This window comes from Bombus vancouverensis, chromosome 3 (genome assembly GCF_051014615.1).
Source record: "Bombus vancouverensis nearcticus chromosome 3, iyBomVanc1_principal, whole genome shotgun sequence".
Taxonomy (NCBI): domain Eukaryota; kingdom Metazoa; phylum Arthropoda; class Insecta; order Hymenoptera; family Apidae; genus Bombus; species Bombus vancouverensis.
Window position 1 is genome coordinate 10,563,496 of NC_134913.1, and position 17,981 is coordinate 10,581,476.

Consider the following 17,981-nt stretch of genomic DNA (forward strand, 5'->3'; position numbering starts at 1 on the left):
ATGGTTTAAGAAAAGAAAAATTGATTTGAACAATATGAACACACTATATATTATGATTTGAACATAGACTGATTTATTATAACACATATAGTATTACATCTTTTGAGTGTATGTGTAACATACACACGCGCACACATAGTATAGATTTATATATTATTTCATTCTATGTAGACTCATCCCTTCGCATAAAAATATAGAATCTTTTATATGAATCTGTGCTAAAAGAGACTAATAAAACATATCTGTTGGTCAAGCAAACTTTCACGTTGAGTTCACAATATATCACTTGTATTAATCCAACATAAAATATAAGCTGTCATAATTAAGATTTTGAACTTTCTTACTTGGTTTTTAAAATGTAGCTTATTCAGAAATGGAAGCAGTATTAGAAAACGTAATTATTAAATTTATTTCTTTTGTAATCTAACTTGTTTGCAGTACCTGATAAATGTATGACTGTCTTTTAAATCGTTATTTAGCAAAAAAAGGAAGCAACGTAAACATAAACTATAGAAAGGAAACATTGTAATCGTACTGCACAATAAAGAAGGAAGGAATCACAAATACAACTTGTTCATCCTGTGGGAGGCTGGATCTACAGAATGAACAGAGCCGTAGTTTTAAAACAAGGATGACGTTTCCACTTACGGTTTGTCATATCGACACCGGCAATTTGTGCAAACATGTATGCGTATATTTTTCTTTTTATATATCGCCTAACATCATTTTCACGATATTAATGATTAAACTTTTCATTCACGAAGCGTGTTCATAGTAACATATTTGCATGATATTTAAAACATTAAATTTATGTTACATGGTCATATTCTAGTTCATATTTTACATCAATAAAACATTCTTATAATAATTCTTTTTGTTAATAATGACGATACTTAATTATGATGTGAATATTGTGCAGCTCGATCATTTTTATTTCTGTATGCATAGAAAAAAGACTGGATAGATAGCGCTTCTTGCGACGTTCTCGCGTGAAACTTTACATTTAACGTTTAATAAAATTTTATTTCACGGAAGCAACAGTCATAGCCGTATTAAAATCCACTAAAATCCATTCTCTTTAGAACGTGTAACAATAGTATAAAAATTCTGATTTCAATTTCTAACGTGGGGCATTTAGATTCTCGCATTACTAACATAAAAATTTCATTAAAGTTTTGTATATAAAAATCTTTTCTAAAGAAATCAATTCAATAAACCAAATACGAAAATTTAATTAAATGTATCAGTAATTATATGTGACTTAATTAATGTGATCATCAACGTTATATACACTTGATAGAATTGACTGAGCAGATAGAATTATATTATATTTTTTGGTGTCTTATTTAAAGCTATTGTAAAGCACGTTAGTAGAATTGTCCATGAGAGGCAGCAACGTATTTTTAATCCGATTAAAATAAAACTTTTATGGTATGAAATTAACAATGCAATGAACTACATAAAGACTGAGCTACATAATGGGAGGTAAACATTCATTTCCATGATAAAACAATAAATTACGTTAAAATTTGATCACGACAGAGTGTCGCGAAAGACAAGTGTATAAGGACTCACAGTACAAATGATTCCGTTATTAGCCGATATTTAGAATTCCATCAGCTGCATAGCTCAGTCTTTCGAATCTATATGCTTGTACTTGACTATTCAAGTAGGCCGTAGTCAAACGAGATGTATAATTAAATATTATAGATTGCCACAATAAATTCTTCTTTAAAATAATTATTCGGCAATATAATTCATATGTATATATTTATCTCGTAACACAAATAAACAAACAATATCTTTATAATTTAAAGGGTCTAAAATTCGATGTTTTCTGTGATGAAGTATAGTCAAAGCAAAGTTCGTTAAAAGTTTGTAATAGATTTAGATGATGTTAAGATATGTTCAAAAGTATTTAGGAGAAGAAAGTTATAGAAAATAAAAGATATAACAGGGACTTTAGACTTTTGATGCGATTACGGTTGACTAGAAATATTTGGCCATTTTTTCTCCGGTAGATTGTAATTAATTCTTTGCCTCTGCTCGTCGCGACTGCAATTTCGAATTCGAGTCAAATCTTACTGATCTTGTTTCGTCGAAGAATTATTTCCTGGAAGAGATTTTTCTGTAGAGGGGACAGGTAAAGCTTTAAGGATAGCGTGTACTTCTTCTGCCACTGCCATGAGAACAAATTTAAATTGTTGCTTTGTTGCAACCATGTCAGGTCTTTGATCTCTTATATGTTCTAATGTAGCTGCAATGTCAATTTCTTTGGCTCCTTTCATCATACGGTTTAGAACCATGTCAATTAAACAATATGTACCAGTACGCCCAGCACCATCACTGTAAATGGTTATGTTTCTTATTTCTATTCAATGCATCACGTATCAGATGAGATTGTTAATTATTTTCCAAAAGAAAAAGTTATTATTATATGTATAATATGTTAAATGTAAATAATATATTACAAATCTTACCTGCAATGCACAACTATAGGGCAGGATCTGCCTTTATAGGATTTGTTAATTTTTCTAAAAATAGATAATAATAGATATTAGGATACATTCTATATATACTGATATAAACATTTGAATTTATAAGGTACTTACCGGCGGAATTCAAGAAGAGCTTTGATGGAGTGTGGCACGCCGTTCTCGGGCCAGGACAAGAAATGGAATTGAGTTACAGTTCTTGTTTCGCCGGTACGTAGATTTTTCAAGTAGAAGGAACGCACCAGATAGTCATCGCACCAGAAATGTTCAGATACAAGATGCACCTCATAGATATGATATAATTCTGATCCTTCTTCGGGCCAATAACGATGACACATGGCGATACCCTCTTCGGTAAGTCTAGTTAGCATCACTATTACGACGCTGCCTTGTTCCCAAACTAGTTGCCAAAAATCAGCCGTCGTTTCTGGTAGTGGTCCTTGTGTGGCAATGTAAGCTGGATTACGAGGATCATGATCCGTCTAAAAAAGAAAAAGAAAAGATTCGTTTGAAACATTATCTTCTTACTATTAATCTTATATTGAAGCAAGTCACACGGCTTTCTTGGTTTATATAACAAGCGCATTTACTATTTTTTAAACTATTATGTGATTCTGGTGACCTTTCATATTATGTAGGGATTGTTCAAATCTTATCATATAATTAAACTTTGATTTTTATATTTAATCTAATAAAAGCTATTTTGTGGAACTTAAACTAATGCCTAAACTATGTAGTGCACGCATAGCGTTTATCTGAAATGAAGGTTCATCACAAAATGTAGATATAAATTTACAAGAAATTCATGTCAAAGTGACAGAAAACGTTCATAAAAATACTTGTATTATGTATGTATATTTACTAAAACAATATATCATATTGTATTTTCTTAATGCATTTGAATATTTACTTGTTTTCTTATTCATTTCCTTATTCTTTGTTTATTTTCCTATTCAAAGTAGTTGAAAATATAAACTTTTAGTAATAATGTTATTAATATTCAACATATTTAACAATTGCTTTTCTTAATGACAATAAAACAATTGCAAGTTGAGTATAAAATTGACAAACGTTTATATTCCATTACTTTCTATAGAATTAAATCCATCTTTAAATTTATATCTATATTTGTGATAATTTAAATCATGCTTCGATTTGCCATCAACTAACGTTATTAATACTATTAAAATCTACGCGGAAGCGTTTTTAAGGGAAGCATTGCTTTTTCATTAAAACTGCGAATATAGCAGCAGAATCTCCATGCTTGTCGTGTGACTTACCGATTTCTATTTTCAGTTCCATTTTCAACGATATTAAAATGAAAACCACGCATGTGTTATTTTACTCTGTATTTATGTTTTCCTTGAATTCTGAAGAAGTCTCAAATGATTAACTTAAGAATACTTACGATTGTAGAGGCGTTAATATAGTCGGAGTTATTGACATTAGCGAGATCATTTAGAATCACCCTGGAATGATCGTAGGGAATCGCTGCACCAGGCCGATTGCATTTGGCATTCGCTTCGCTTTGTGCAATTTCGGTTGAAGAGGGATCCACCTCGTAAGCACATAATGCGGCCCATTCTTGATCCAATCGATCCTTGTTTTTTAGATGATCCTCCATGTAACTCTAGAAATATATGTAATATTGGGAATTTACAAAAAATATGTAATATACTAATTTATAAATTATATATATTTTATTATATAAATAATTTATATATAGTAACTTAAGTGAAGGCATAAAATGGTGCAAGAAATTACAATATTTCTTTTTATGATATGTAATAGTTTTCTTTGATATGTTTAACTTAATTTTAATTATAATATAAAAATTCAAATTTTTTAAAGTATATTAATATACAAGGTGGCTGGTAACTGGTGGTACAAGCGGAAAGGGGGTGATTCTACGCGAAAAAAGAAGTCGAAAATATAGAATAAAAATTTTTCGTTTGAGGCTTTGTTTTCGAGAAAATCGACTTTGAATTTTCGCTCGGTACGCGTGCGGTACGTTATAACGGATCTCACTGTAGATCGTTGTCTCGATGGAAAAATTAAAAAAAATAAAAAAAAAATTTTTATTCTATATTTTCGACTTCTTTTTTCGCGTAGAATCACCCCCTTTCCGCTTGTACCACCAGTTACCAACCACCCTGTATATTAAAATCTTAAACACTATTATTAAAATAGCATTTACTATAATCATATTAGTACATTTACGAGTATGTTATTAATTTTTATAACACAGAAATTTAATAAATAAAATAATAATATATAACAAATTGTACATTTGTGGTAATAACAAAAATATGAATGTCCGTAGTTAAGGAATAATCTCAGTTTTGTGTCATTATCTTGCTTTAAAACATCTATAAAAATATTATATCGACTTACTAGAACCATTTGTCCGGTTAATATGTCCATATTCGAAGGAGCCGGTTCTTCTCCCCAAGAGGATGTGCTAGATCGATTCGATGGCGAATTATTTGACTCATTTTCCCTGCTTAAATTCGTAATTCGTGGCGATCCTGGTTTATCTGCCGGTTGTTTAGCGTGCATTCTTGCTCTACATAAATCTTGGTAGTCCTTCGATGCTTCCGGATCAGGTGTAGTTAGTCCTGCCAATTTGGCTCCAGCTTTAGCGTGTCGACGAGCGATTATCAATGTGACTACTGCAGCTACAATGGCTATGACGCCTGCAGTTACTATTGCTCCGAACACAGTCGAACTCATTTCTGCTTTTTTAACAACTTCCAGCGTTGCGGGTAGCTTGATCTTTAAATAAAAAAATATATTAATTTTTGTTTTCATAGATATTCTCTTATCGAAGTATTTGAATGCACTGTTTAAAATAAGCAAAGAATCACGTTTATGATTCTGATCTTTCTACAATTGAGTGATCCTATAATTAATTTAAACAGTATAATTGCAAATATTATGTTCTAGATATGTTTTAAGATGAACCTTGTCACCTATGCCTGCACGAATCACCTCAACACCCAAAGAATTTTTCAATTTCCCACGTATGTCGTCTGAAAATATACAGTTGATTAATTTAGCGATTTATTACTCTATGATTATTAGAGATTATTAGTTTACTAGTAGACAGTAGATGTTTATGCAAATTCATATTTTTATGAATACAACAAAAGAAATAGGACCTAAGCAGAGAAATTGTTTTCACCTGCCAAATATTAAATTTCGAATGGTTTATATATTTTTGCATATTATTTACATTTTTGCATCTTTAAATTTTCATAAACGAATAAGCATCCGCGATCTAGTCATTCGATTAATTGATTACCTATGTTATTAACTACGTCGGTAGCGCTATAATCTTTATTATTTTTGACGACCTTGAACGTCACTTCCGCACGGCCAACACGAATATCTTTTAAAGAGCCAGATGACAGCCCCAATAATTTTTCCACCTGGAAATTGTTCGTTTATTTCATCTATTCTTAAAAAAAAAAGTTAGTACGCTTACGAAAAATGACTATTACCTCCTCGACGACATGTTCACCTTCCGACCATCTGTGAAATGGTTTCTGAAATTCAACGTAAACATGATCCAGATCAACGTTGTACGATTTTGAATCTGTTTGTTGCTTTACTTCTTTTTTCACATATGGGGTAAGTAATACATTATTCTAAAAATGAATATTTTTCTAATTAATATTTTATTTCATATTTTCTAATTAATATTTCTAATTAATAATTTTGTGCACGATTGACGACTTACATCTTGCTCAGTTTCGATAGAATCAGAACGATTTTCATTTTCTGAAACTGCAAAATATTTGATATTACTTTATATCGGGAAATAATGATTCAAGATTTTAAATATCAAGTAACAGTTTACATAAGTAAAGATATTTACTGGATGGGGATGGAATTTTAAACGCATAGTTATTTGTTGAAAACGGCGGTCCTGGTTTCTTAACATCCCCACGTTTAAAGCCAGCTAATCCGTGCTTCCGAAGGAGTTCACTTATATCATCGGCAAATAAATTGTATGCATTTTCTGAAAGTAGGAAAAGTATTTTTGTAAATTTTCTTTTTCTCGCAACTGTCTCAAACTAAGTACATATATTATAATATGCTGTGGATGTTTATGCATTTATAGGAAATTTCGAGATGCAAAAACAATACATAATAATACATAAAACGTAATACATATTATAATATTAGATCTTATTCCTTTAGTTGCATTTATGAAAGTATACATTTGCATAAACATCTACAATCTAATAATAAAATAATATACCGTCAGTATCAACATTAGCTTTATCACCAGCCTGTATAAGTCCTCCTTCGGTATAAATTCCATTTTCCATCGACGAGCCATCCTTCTGAGGCACTATCTCTTCATCGTTCACATCGTCGTAATCATCACTATCGTAATTATCTTTCGAATTGTGTTTCACGTTTTCCAGAAAACGCTCATTTTCGTCCGGTGTCTCGCTAAATTTCCTAGGTTTGTATTTTTCCGAGAACACTGTCTCATACTCGACATTCGGACCTTCGTCCGCAACTTCCTTTTTATCGGAATAATCTTCAGATTCGTCTTTAATTAAAAATTCTAGATCTGAAAGTTTCTTCGATATCCTCTCCTTCAAAGCGTTTTCAAACGATTCCATTGCATTGTTGTTGTATTCTTGTAAATTATACAAGGGAGGTTGACGTCTAGTTCGAGACAATCTTTCAACGACTCCATCAAAAGTCGTTGGATTCTTACGCAAATTACTTTCGTCGTAATTTTCTTCATAATCTTTTTCGTTCATCGAAGAGTCATAATCATTGTAAGAATTCGGATTATACCTCGGTTTGTAGAACTGGGAATCGATTTCTCTGAATTGTTCTTTGTACGGCGATCGAGAGAATTCGTCATTATAGAATGAATCAGGGAAATACTGATTTTGTGTGCCAGGAGGGTAGTAGAGCTCATTGGCAAATTGGCTGTTGAACTTGCCATTGTTGGGCGTGAATTTTACTATGGCTATTGTGGGTACCTTCAAAAGCAAAGTTCCATTGTTACGTAGTGAAGGTAACATTTAAAGTAAAGTTTTACTACAGGCGTTGTCGATATTAATAGATACGTTTTGTGTCGTGTAAGATGAACGTGAAATTTTCATTAGAAAAATATGGATATTGATTCATTACCGAAGTCTTTGAAAGAAGACCAAAGCTTCAAAAAACCTAGACCTTGAAATAAAAGTTCCTCTCAAGTTAAATACTTTATAATAGTTTGTAGTATTTAATCAAGGATCTAAACTTTTGAAACCTTGACTTTTTTCTTTTAAAAAATTCTAACATTATATGTATTGCAAAATTAAGGATCTGGAAAATCCTATTTTTCATTTAAACATTAAATTTAAATAGTTTATCACAATCTTTGTTTAAAGACTTTGATAAGGTTGAATCTCATAACTAGATATAACTTAATATAACTTTTCGACGTTATTTTAAGATTCTACCGAATCTACTTTTCACAGTTGGATATTCTACCGTGACTTCTTCATTTTATTACAAAGTTAAGACATAACTTTTCATTTTGTCACGATACAAAACATGCCAGCTATGGTGGTGTAATGAACTTACTTTGGCCTGGTCGATTTCATTCTTGTTTTCGAAATGCGTACGTTGCTTTAAATGCTGACAGAGTCGAAGATCGTAGTTTTCCCTATAAGATATAAAAAATGAAAAAAAAAAGGATAATAGTAAAGATAATACTAAATAGAACAATATTCAAGAATATAATAGGACAATAGCATGCTGATTCTTTGTCCTTTATTCTAAAACATTTTTTCTCTTTCTTTTTTAGTCATTCGCAAATTTTGTAGATATTTATATAATACTTCTAAAATATTCAATCAATTCCTCCCATGCTTCCACTTTAATCTCAGGTACCCAGTCCATTTTTAACAATTGAAAGTTTTATACACATTCTTATGAAATCTTTTTTCCAAGAACACAAAGATTTCTGTCGTATTAATGATTGCTTATTATAAATATCGTTTGATATTAACAACGTTAATCTTACCAGTAGCGTAAATTGTACAAGGTCATTTGCATTATACACTGGGTGTAGGGATGAGACCATTTGTATTCATCGACTTGCAGCCTCTCTAATTGCATTCTTAGCAGTTCCAATTCGTCAACGTTGAAATTATATCTGAAAGAAGAAAAAGACAATAAATATTAGCTACCTCTAAATTGAAGAGCTTTACAAGTAAATGTTTATGTTCACAACGTTAATTGTTTCAATTCGATAAGTAGAAATTCACATTCTATTTGTCTAGAGCATCGTATAAGTAGTACAGTCGGTTTATGATCAGACAGCAAATGTAAGTACTTACTACTGTCGTAAAAGATATTAGTATGAACTTATGGTTCTTATACTAAAGTGAAACATTCTAAGTTATTTATCACAAAACAAGTAAATATATGTATACAGACTGTTCCAACTATCTTTTGGCCAAACCTTGTCTTTTTTTATGAACATAAATTAACAGACTGTGGTTTTTGTATACATTCATAGGAAATCTGAAAGTGCAAAATTGCACAAAATGTATATAATATGAAATAACGTACTAGGTGAAGCAATTTTCCACCGAGATTCTACTTTTTTATTTACATATATTCTTTTAATTTATGAAATAAACGTAAGCATGGAATTGTCAATGCGACGACTGATTTTATTATACTGTCTGGTTTTAATTAAAAAATATGAATTTCTGCACTTTTATATGAGCAATACAGTATATTGCGATAAATTCAGAAAAATATGACTACCTTTGCTCTAAATGTCTCAAATAAGGAAAATTATAATAGATTTATAAAAATTAACGTAAGACAAAATATTCGTTCGATCAAAGTTTTCCAATTCTATCGATCTTTTAATTTCTCCTTTGAAATCTCTGTTGCTAAAAAGGCTTCTTATTTGTGAATACTCACTGATAATAATCTTCATCGTTCAGGTCAGTGTATAATGGCAAACATTTGCCAAACGCGAGATCTGGAATATTAAAACGGATAATCGAATGTTATTCGTATCAAGAGCCAGTGATTGCAAAACAAATATATTTTATTGTTCAAGCAATAACTACCATTGTAGCACGTTTCCGTTCGGGGATCGCAGAGGCTCTTACTGAACAGGCACCCTGGAACATGAATTTATACGTATCAATAGAAGACTAATGAAGCTTTAATTAACAAGTTTTTTTTTTTTAAATACATGATACCGAGCAAGATTATGATAACACCTCATTAATCATCCTTTTGCAACCAATTCAAATAATATTCTCATTGTCACATTAAATCCAATGAAATGTAAGAAAAGTACAATACTAGCAAATAAATACTAGCAAGATCTGATTACTAAAAATATTAATTTCATCATATATAACAAAAGTTCACGGTATAATGTTGAATATATTAAACTATGTTTTTATGATGTACTATAATCATGATTTTTATATTCGATAGAATCTTTCTTCTTACTTAATGTACGCAACGATTAACAATATTTTCTTTATTAATTTTATATATTATATAACTGTATTACATATTTTAATATACTAAGTATCACTGCTTTGTTTCACATAAAATTGACTTCATAATTACGACGAAAAGTTGACTTTAAAGATCAAAAATCGTCATTTTTTATGGCCCATTAACTAACGTAACAATTACTAAGAATATTAAATGTGTTGATGGTATAAATAAAATTACGTTATTTTCACTCATAATACATTGACGCAAATGTTTACGTCATAATCATGTGTGCAGCGATTTTCTGCCGCATATTCTATAGTTGAGATCGCAACGTATTCGCTAATTAGAATACCGAGCACAACCCACTTTCATTGCGTGGCTGCACGATCGTTTAATCCTTGATAGGAGTTGAATAATCACACGGAGACTTTGTTAATCTGCCACATTAAACGTTAATATCCATGCATTTACCTTGTTTTATTGATAATTTATACATGAGTTTATTATTGGAATGCTTTTAAATACTGTAATTAATCGTATATTATTTTTATTGATACGTAATACGATAAAATAACGCACGATCTATTAATTATTTATCTATAATTTAATTGCGTATAATTCTGATCAACTCCACTTTTTATTCATTTTTAATTTCATTGCATAAATACCTGCAGGATTAATGTTCGATCGTCAAGAAACAAATGATTTACTTCCATAAGTTCATGTTTACGGATAATGATGATAGAAGACGACGCACGTAATAGTTAATTTTAAAATAAATTTAAAGAAACAGTGTTTTCTATACCTTTTTGATTTATGGAGTTCACCTAACTTCTGAATAACTCAATTATTAATTAATTATATACAGTTACTTTATTACATAAAAATAATGTACGCTTAATTATAACGTTATGATAAATTACACTAATTACAGATATTAATATACTGTATATTATATTTATTACATAAAATGTGATGGTATAATAAAAGGTAAAACAGTAAAATAAATCTTCAGTATGTATATACCTACATACCTATTTGTATAGCCGTTTTAAGAAGCTTTTCAACATTGGTCAAATAGGGAAAAGAGTTAAAATTTCCTCCCTTGATAAGATCTCATTACTCCTTAACTTCCCAACAGGCAATATGGAACAGGCGGACGTCGTTTCATTTCCCTTGACCTTCGTTTTAGAATTGAGTTCTTCTGAGAATTGCCTCGCGTTAACTACACCGACGCAACGATTCTACATTTTACATCTCACAAGTAACATTAATACCACAAATTTAATCAGCAAATCGTCTCAATCTTTCGTAATTTACACGGTATACGCTGTACAAATTTTGTTATCCTGAACTTTATATTCAAACTGAATTAAACCATTTTGTCCAATCATTCTATTAAAAACGATGTAAAACGAAATAACATTTTTATATTATTATATAAATTTTTATATCGTACTTTACGACATTCTGTGTAAGCTGTATAATAACATATTTCTTCATGGTACTGAAGTTTCTCAATCTATTAATTTCTGGATTCCGGATCTCTTCAGAGGGATTTAAGAGAATTCCCGCATTAAAAGAGCGTCACGATCGAGAATTAATAGCGAAGAAATCTTCGTCAAACAGAGAAACATTCTCGAGGAACCATCGTTACTACTTAAAATTACAAAGAGCACTTCCCTTAATTCCTTTCCGAAGAGTTGATAGAAACAACGAGATAAGAGCGAAGAAAAATTTGAAGAAGAATAGCAAGAAAGCAGGTGTAAACAAAGAGTAGCAGGAAAACAGGTACGACGAAGAATAACGATGAAGGGTCGCAGTTGTGAGTGGAAACGGATCTAGGGCAAAGGAGAGGAAGCAAGTTTGCAAAGGCGGTGGTCGCGTGGGATGTACGGTTCGATAATCGTGGATGGCTGGTGGGCGAAAATCGAATATCACCTCCTTCTCTTTTTATTTTTATTTTTTTTCATCCTTCCAATCCAGCCCCGGGAAGAAACAACGAATTTTCAAGGTTACGAGTAAATAAGCCCATCTACAGCTTATATTTGATCGGATACTCGTGTGTGAATAACAGACACGACGAGAAGGTATCGGATAGAAAATCGATGGCAAGTGAATTTGACGAACGAGGTGCTACTGCATGGGAAAAGAGACGTCGGAGAAACTGTTGAGACGAGAAAATCCTATCGGCAGTTCAGTTCCTCTTCTTTCGACCTTAGATCGAGAGGCAATTTTCAGGAACTAGTGTCGTTTTCTCTTCTTTCTCGTTTTTAAACTTTGTGTTTATCCATTTTTTTATTGCAAAGAGAATTATCCTTACTCTGTTTTTCGGTGGAAGGGAGACTCTCCAGCAAATCTAGCGATGAGAAAGCGATACTTTTATTTAGGAGAGGACAATGCTTCAAATTGATTTCGTTTTTTTTTTTTTTCTATTGGATATCTGCAGGATATTATGCCATTTTTTAAAGAGAATTTTTCTGCTCTGGTAATAAAAAAGTAATATCTTTGTTTCTGAAACAAAAACGTTTTTAAATTGATTTCTTTATATTCGTTAGCATTTTTTTTCTTTGATAACAGAGAGTAATCAATATTATACAAATAAAAAAAAAACAGGCAAATTATGAAAGCGAATGCCGAAGGGGACGTAAAGAGACTCCAATATTTCATACGGTGTGCAATGAAAATTAGAGGAATTTGCATCGAGTACTACGACGGCATAACTTCATTTAGGATAATGTGATGTCAATTACTAGTAGTAAGGATAGAAATAAGACTCAAATGGGATAGTACAAACCAGCACTATATCAAAGAAATATTATTACAAATATATCTACCTGTGTACTAATATTATCGCTTTTAAAAAGAGCATTAAAATAATAAAGCGATATAATTAACATTTTATTTTAAAGTGAATTACAGCCTGTGAAGAAGAAATTTAAAGTTCCAAGGATCATCTTGCGAACATCTCAAAAAAGATGAATGCTAATCGTGTTACTTTAACATTCTTGTTTCAGAAAAAAAAGGAAAAGTACAGACAAAGTAATTTGCAAATAATATTGAAATGTCCAAACGAAGTTCATAAGTAAATTGAATTTCAGGAGTTTTGCCATGAAAATAGTTAAGCAGATGCGAAAACTTCCACTAGGTTTTCTATAGTAATCGTAACAGCTTGTAACATTTCAATGTTTGCTTACTGATCATATTTAATTTTAAATATTAAAGATCGTAAAAAGAGAATTTGAAAATTCTTCTCGAATTCTTCGTGCATCGAAGAAAGAATTTCGAAGAAATTCAATGATTAATAATTTGAATTAAAAAAATTCACTATTGAAAACAACAAAATATTTGAAATTTGTTCGAACAATTAAACGTTTCAAATAGTTCAAATGTTTAGTAATTATAAAATATTAAATTGTTAACGTTCGTATAGTTGGAACTCTGAATAATTACATAATATTATGTGTAAATACATATTTGTCATTTAATAATTACATTTTACACACGCGTGCAAGAGCCTTATCCAGAATGTCACGCGTGATTTTAAAACACGTTTTGTGGTAAAATAACGTAGGCATGAAAAGTAAGAAACGAATAAGAAAGAAAACTACAAAAAAGAAAAGGGAGAGAAAGACGTATATTAATTAAAATTATCGCACAAAATATAACTAATATTTCCAGCTGGAACTGTCCATAGCAATCCATATTCTAAAAAATGTTGGCTATTTCTATGACTTGTGTAATCTTCATTCAATTCCAGTTTAGCGAATCTATTTGCGATAAATTAAAGAATACTATATTTTTCTAAACCTTCGTTAATCTTCATTAATAGAAGTTTTCCTGCAGATGACATTGAAATATTATTCTATTCTCGTGGCATTCCGAGAAATATCCATCAGAAGAAATGTTTGAATTGAGAAAAAGGAAGGAAGAATATCGGAGAAATGAAATTTTCGCTGAAATATCGATCACGCTGAGGATAAGAGCATGAAATAATAAATACACCGAGTTTTTCTAAACGCGAGGGCCATGAGGTATGAAATCAAGAATTTCATTTATCCCCTTTGCACTTTCAGTATTTCCCTCTGCGCTTTAATATCTAACGCTGCTGTCTTGTCAACGTTTTTATTAATTTTTTTGTAGTATAATAAAAGAAGAAAATCCGACGTGTATTGTATTATGTCATAGAAAAGGTGCTAATAGCGAGATATGATTAAATAAAACAGGTATTATATAATAGCAATAAAAGTCATCCTTTGTAAAGCAGTAACCTTCGTACCTTACTATTTATACAATGATATTGGGCATGTATTTTGATTCTCGCTTTTAATATAATGGGAAAAATTGATACGATACAAATTTTTGATTCGATGGCCGAAGATAAAATAAAACGTGTTGATTGAACATGTTGCTTCAAATTTAGTTTTCAGTGAAAATATCTATCTGTAGTCCGTCAGGATATTGGTAGATTTGTGTTTCCTTTCTTAAATATTTATTTGTCGATGAACAGGATGCAAAATTTCATTCCTATTGTTATTTATTTCCTTTATTTATTTATTCGAAACTGGATAAGTCAGGAATATCCTCTTTTGCAGTTAGAGGATAACATAATAATATTCCCTCAACTTTTCGGATATGACATTCATTTTCATTGCAAATATGTTAGAAATATATATATATATAACAATTTATATTATACTAAAATTTATGACAAATTGCATAAAATTTAAAATGTCATCTTATTTAATTTTCCTCGTTTATAACAAGCCGTTTTTAATTATTTGCTGCATAAATTCCATGAGAAACTCGTTGTTGGCATTATTTTAAAAAAGTTCTACGTAGAAAATATTCATTATAGTTTTATCAGATTTATATGCCGAAGACATTCGTTGTTCTTCATAAATTCTAGACTAAAAATAGTCATCGTTGTTTAACAATATTACATAATATTGTATGATACACTATATTACTTTAATATTATTTTTCAGATAGCCATTCAAACGGAATTAAGAGTTTATTATGACAGGGAGATTCGTTTATTCCTTATTGCGAAGACATTCAAGGATTTAGAAAGTGATTCTCCAGCTATTCAACCCCCTCTGAAGGAAAACTTTATCTCGATTGCTGGAATAATCTTGAATGTGTAGTACTTACCGACATCACCATCACCTAGAATTACGTGATGGAGAATGAAGAGCACCAACAGTACCGAACCTCCTCGCCACCACTGTTTACGGCCCATAGATCTTCCTACAATTACACATATGCATGTTAGTTTGTTATTCAAGATTAAGTAGATAAGTCCATAAGAATATTCTTTTTCTTTCAATTTCAGTCTTATAATATGGCAAGTCCATAAGAATATTCTTTTTCTTTCAATGTCAGTCTTATAACAATGGCATTATGTTTCTTTTTGCAAATGAACAAATACAAGGATAGCTTGGACGGGAACAAAGATAGTGCGAAGATAGTTGAGAAAGATTGTTTCTTTTTTCAGAAAGTTCATGGTTCATAGTCGATAGCATAGTTATTTTCATTAAGCTAGGCCGAGCTGATGCTCCCCTCGATTAATGAAAAAGCGTAGATCTTCATTTTTAATGAGACGAGGCAGAAAAAAGAAAAAAAGAGCAAGCGAACCAGAGGATATCTGAGAGATTGCATTCTACATATAAAAATAGAGTACAATTACGAGTTTTTCTCTTCTTTAATTATATGTTGGTAATTATGATGATAATTATTGTTTTCATTGTCCATTCGTTTATACTGTTCAATACTTTTTACTTCGATATTTTCCATATTTTCCTGTACTTTTAATATTTATATTAGTATATAAATTATCTGTAATTATTGTTTTAACAACCTTAATAAATTGAAAAGCAGAACCAAATTTAAAAAAAGAAAGCAATCTTTTCATAGATTTTCCAACTAGTTTTTTCTTAATGTTCTTCCTAATATATATGTGTATATCCTTCAACGTGATAATCAACAATGTTATGAATGACAATTATAAACGACCTTATTGACACGAATATACATGATTTATAAATTATTCTAAAATAGAATCAGAAACTGTTCACTTATAAAATTTCAATTTCACAATGGAAAATAATTTGCGATATGTATTACACCACAGAAAAGTGTACAAGCTGTTTGGACTACGGTACTGGGTACATGGCAACTTGTTAGAGTAATCGAGTTATATCTTAGCTGCTCGAAACTGTTCTCTTGTGAGCGTAGTGAACCTATAGTAAGGTATAACAGCGAGCTTCATCAAGATCATCCAAAAAGCATAACTACCATATTAATTTAATCAACGTTGAAACAACGAGCCGGTGGATACCGCATAGCTTCATAAAGGGTGCGGTACACCTTTGCATAACGACACGAGAGCTGCGTTTACGCAATCACAGTATGTATACACCCCTATAATCAAACTATATCGGAGCGTGAACAAAACAAGTTACAGCACTGTTATCGGAAAACAGCTTACTGAAGCGCAACAATCCAGAATTTAATCTCGACCAACCGGTCCAATTTTCCGATCGTACCCCCAAGTAATTACTTCTATCTCAATTACCATACCTATGCTTGAATAAAAACAGCTGTTCACTTTGTATCTTTTTAACAATCACTCCTTTCAACAATAATTTTTACCTTCTATCTTGTAAGTTGAAAAATGAACAACTTAATTGCACATCTACTCGATCCTGAATTTGAACAGAGCGTAAATTAGCAATTCCTTTAATTTTCCACGAAAGTGGCAAGATTCCGCGAATCACCGACCACGTCTCTAGTTATATGGCCGAAGCATCAGGTTGTAGTCACGTTCCCTCCCCCTCCGTCTCTCCCTTATTCCTGCGGACCTGTATGTCGCTTTGTAGCGGCAAGAAACGTGTCTCTTTCTCGACTTACCTGGGCGTGACACCTGGTTGCTTCCTCTCCTTAACACATCCTTGCCGTGATCCTTCGACCTTTGTGGTATGTACCGCGTGCGTTAGAAACAAGAGAACTTGATGCGATTTGTTCGTTCAATGGATAAAGATTATCGACTATGGACCATTTCCTACTCGGCGCGTACTGTTATGCCGCAGCAGTGCCACCGACTGAGTAGTCTTCCACGAAGAACGAGCAAGCAGGGCATGCGTTGACCAGGGAATCGATTGCAACGCGCACATGCCGGCTGGCAAACGACCAAAGATGTGGATAGTGATGGGACCAATACCCTCCTGGACCTTGAAAACGACAGTTACACAATGCACTGGATACTTCCTGAAATATAGATTATCGTGTTAACGCGGTGTTTCCAATGGTGTGGAAAAATTGATCTGAATTGGATATTCATTATTAGAAATATATTTGATAATACATACATGATCAAATAATTAGTAATAAATATGATGTAATGATGTATTTTAGATATAGAATGATGCTATGAAAAACACTATATTGTAAAGATACTGTAACTTAATATTTGATAGAAATAAGTAAAATGTATCCATCGACTGTTCCTAAGAATCAATTATTTCAAAAATGAAGAATTTACTACTTTTTTTTTCTTTTTGATGAAATAATGAAAACTGAATATTTTCAAATGTATAAAATTAAGAGAAAAATTTGTTAAATAAAAATCAATTGGTATAAAGGGGACAATAATTTTCTGCACAATTTTCTATTTAAGCATTATAGAAAAATATTATGACCACTTTCATCACATGGTGATGAAATTATAAAAAATTAACACTGTAATAACGATTAATGATAAATTTACCACTAATAACATTAAAGTTGTAATATTATATCGTAAATGCTATTACTCTACATTAGCTGGAAATATGTCTATTTGATAAAATGAACATGATCCCAGCAAAAAAATAGTTCCACTGATAATCGACCAAATTAGAATTTAACTACCTCATAATTAGACACACAAACACAATTATACAAATTATAAGAACTTTTCTACAGGAGAGTTATCAAATATTCATCGCA

At 31.3% G+C, this 17,981-nt stretch overlaps 1 protein-coding gene and 1 long non-coding RNA gene across 3 annotated transcripts; one reads left to right on the forward strand and one right to left on the reverse strand.

The window, feature by feature from the left end:
* Positions 1–50: 50 nt before the first annotated feature.
* IA-2 (tyrosine phosphatase IA-2) lies at positions 51–16,942 on the reverse strand. Its single transcript, XM_033349269.2, has 17 exons — positions 16,905–16,942; positions 15,147–15,242; positions 9,605–9,658; positions 9,453–9,513; positions 8,539–8,670; positions 8,097–8,178; positions 6,763–7,507; positions 6,376–6,519; positions 6,238–6,284; positions 5,999–6,145; positions 5,800–5,926; positions 5,460–5,527; positions 4,890–5,270; positions 3,904–4,125; positions 2,613–2,977; positions 2,481–2,534; positions 51–2,346 (listed from the first exon to the last, which is right to left on the reverse strand). Exons 2-17 carry the CDS (start codon positions 15,232–15,234, stop codon positions 2,082–2,084), a joined length of 2,982 nt encoding a protein of 993 aa, XP_033205160.1. The 5' UTR covers positions 15,235–15,242; positions 16,905–16,942; the 3' UTR covers positions 51–2,081.
* LOC143302499 (uncharacterized) lies at positions 2,763–15,893 on the forward strand. Of its 2 annotated transcripts, XR_013058075.1 has the most exons (3): positions 2,763–2,849; positions 14,981–15,262; positions 15,490–15,893. It is a non-coding gene; the product is annotated as an uncharacterized LOC143302499 (long non-coding RNA). The 2 variants fall into 2 exon arrangements; XR_013058074.1 differs by having other exon boundaries at positions 14,981–15,893.
* Positions 16,943–17,981: the final 1,039 nt, after the last annotated feature.

Excerpts from the sequence above, each read along its gene's own strand:
- IA-2 (XM_033349269.2), bottom strand. The coding sequence starts at position 15,234 with ATGGGCCGTAAACAGTGGTGGCGAGGAGGTTCGGTACTGTTGGTGCTC. Across the intron at positions 6,520-6,762 it reads AGCTAATGTTGATACTGACG|AAAATGCATACAATTTATTT; the intron begins GTATATTATTTT and ends TCCTACTTTCAG. Across the intron at positions 6,146-6,237 it reads CTATCGAAACTGAGCAAGAT|AATAATGTATTACTTACCCC; the intron begins GTAAGTCGTCAA and ends ATTCATTTTTAG.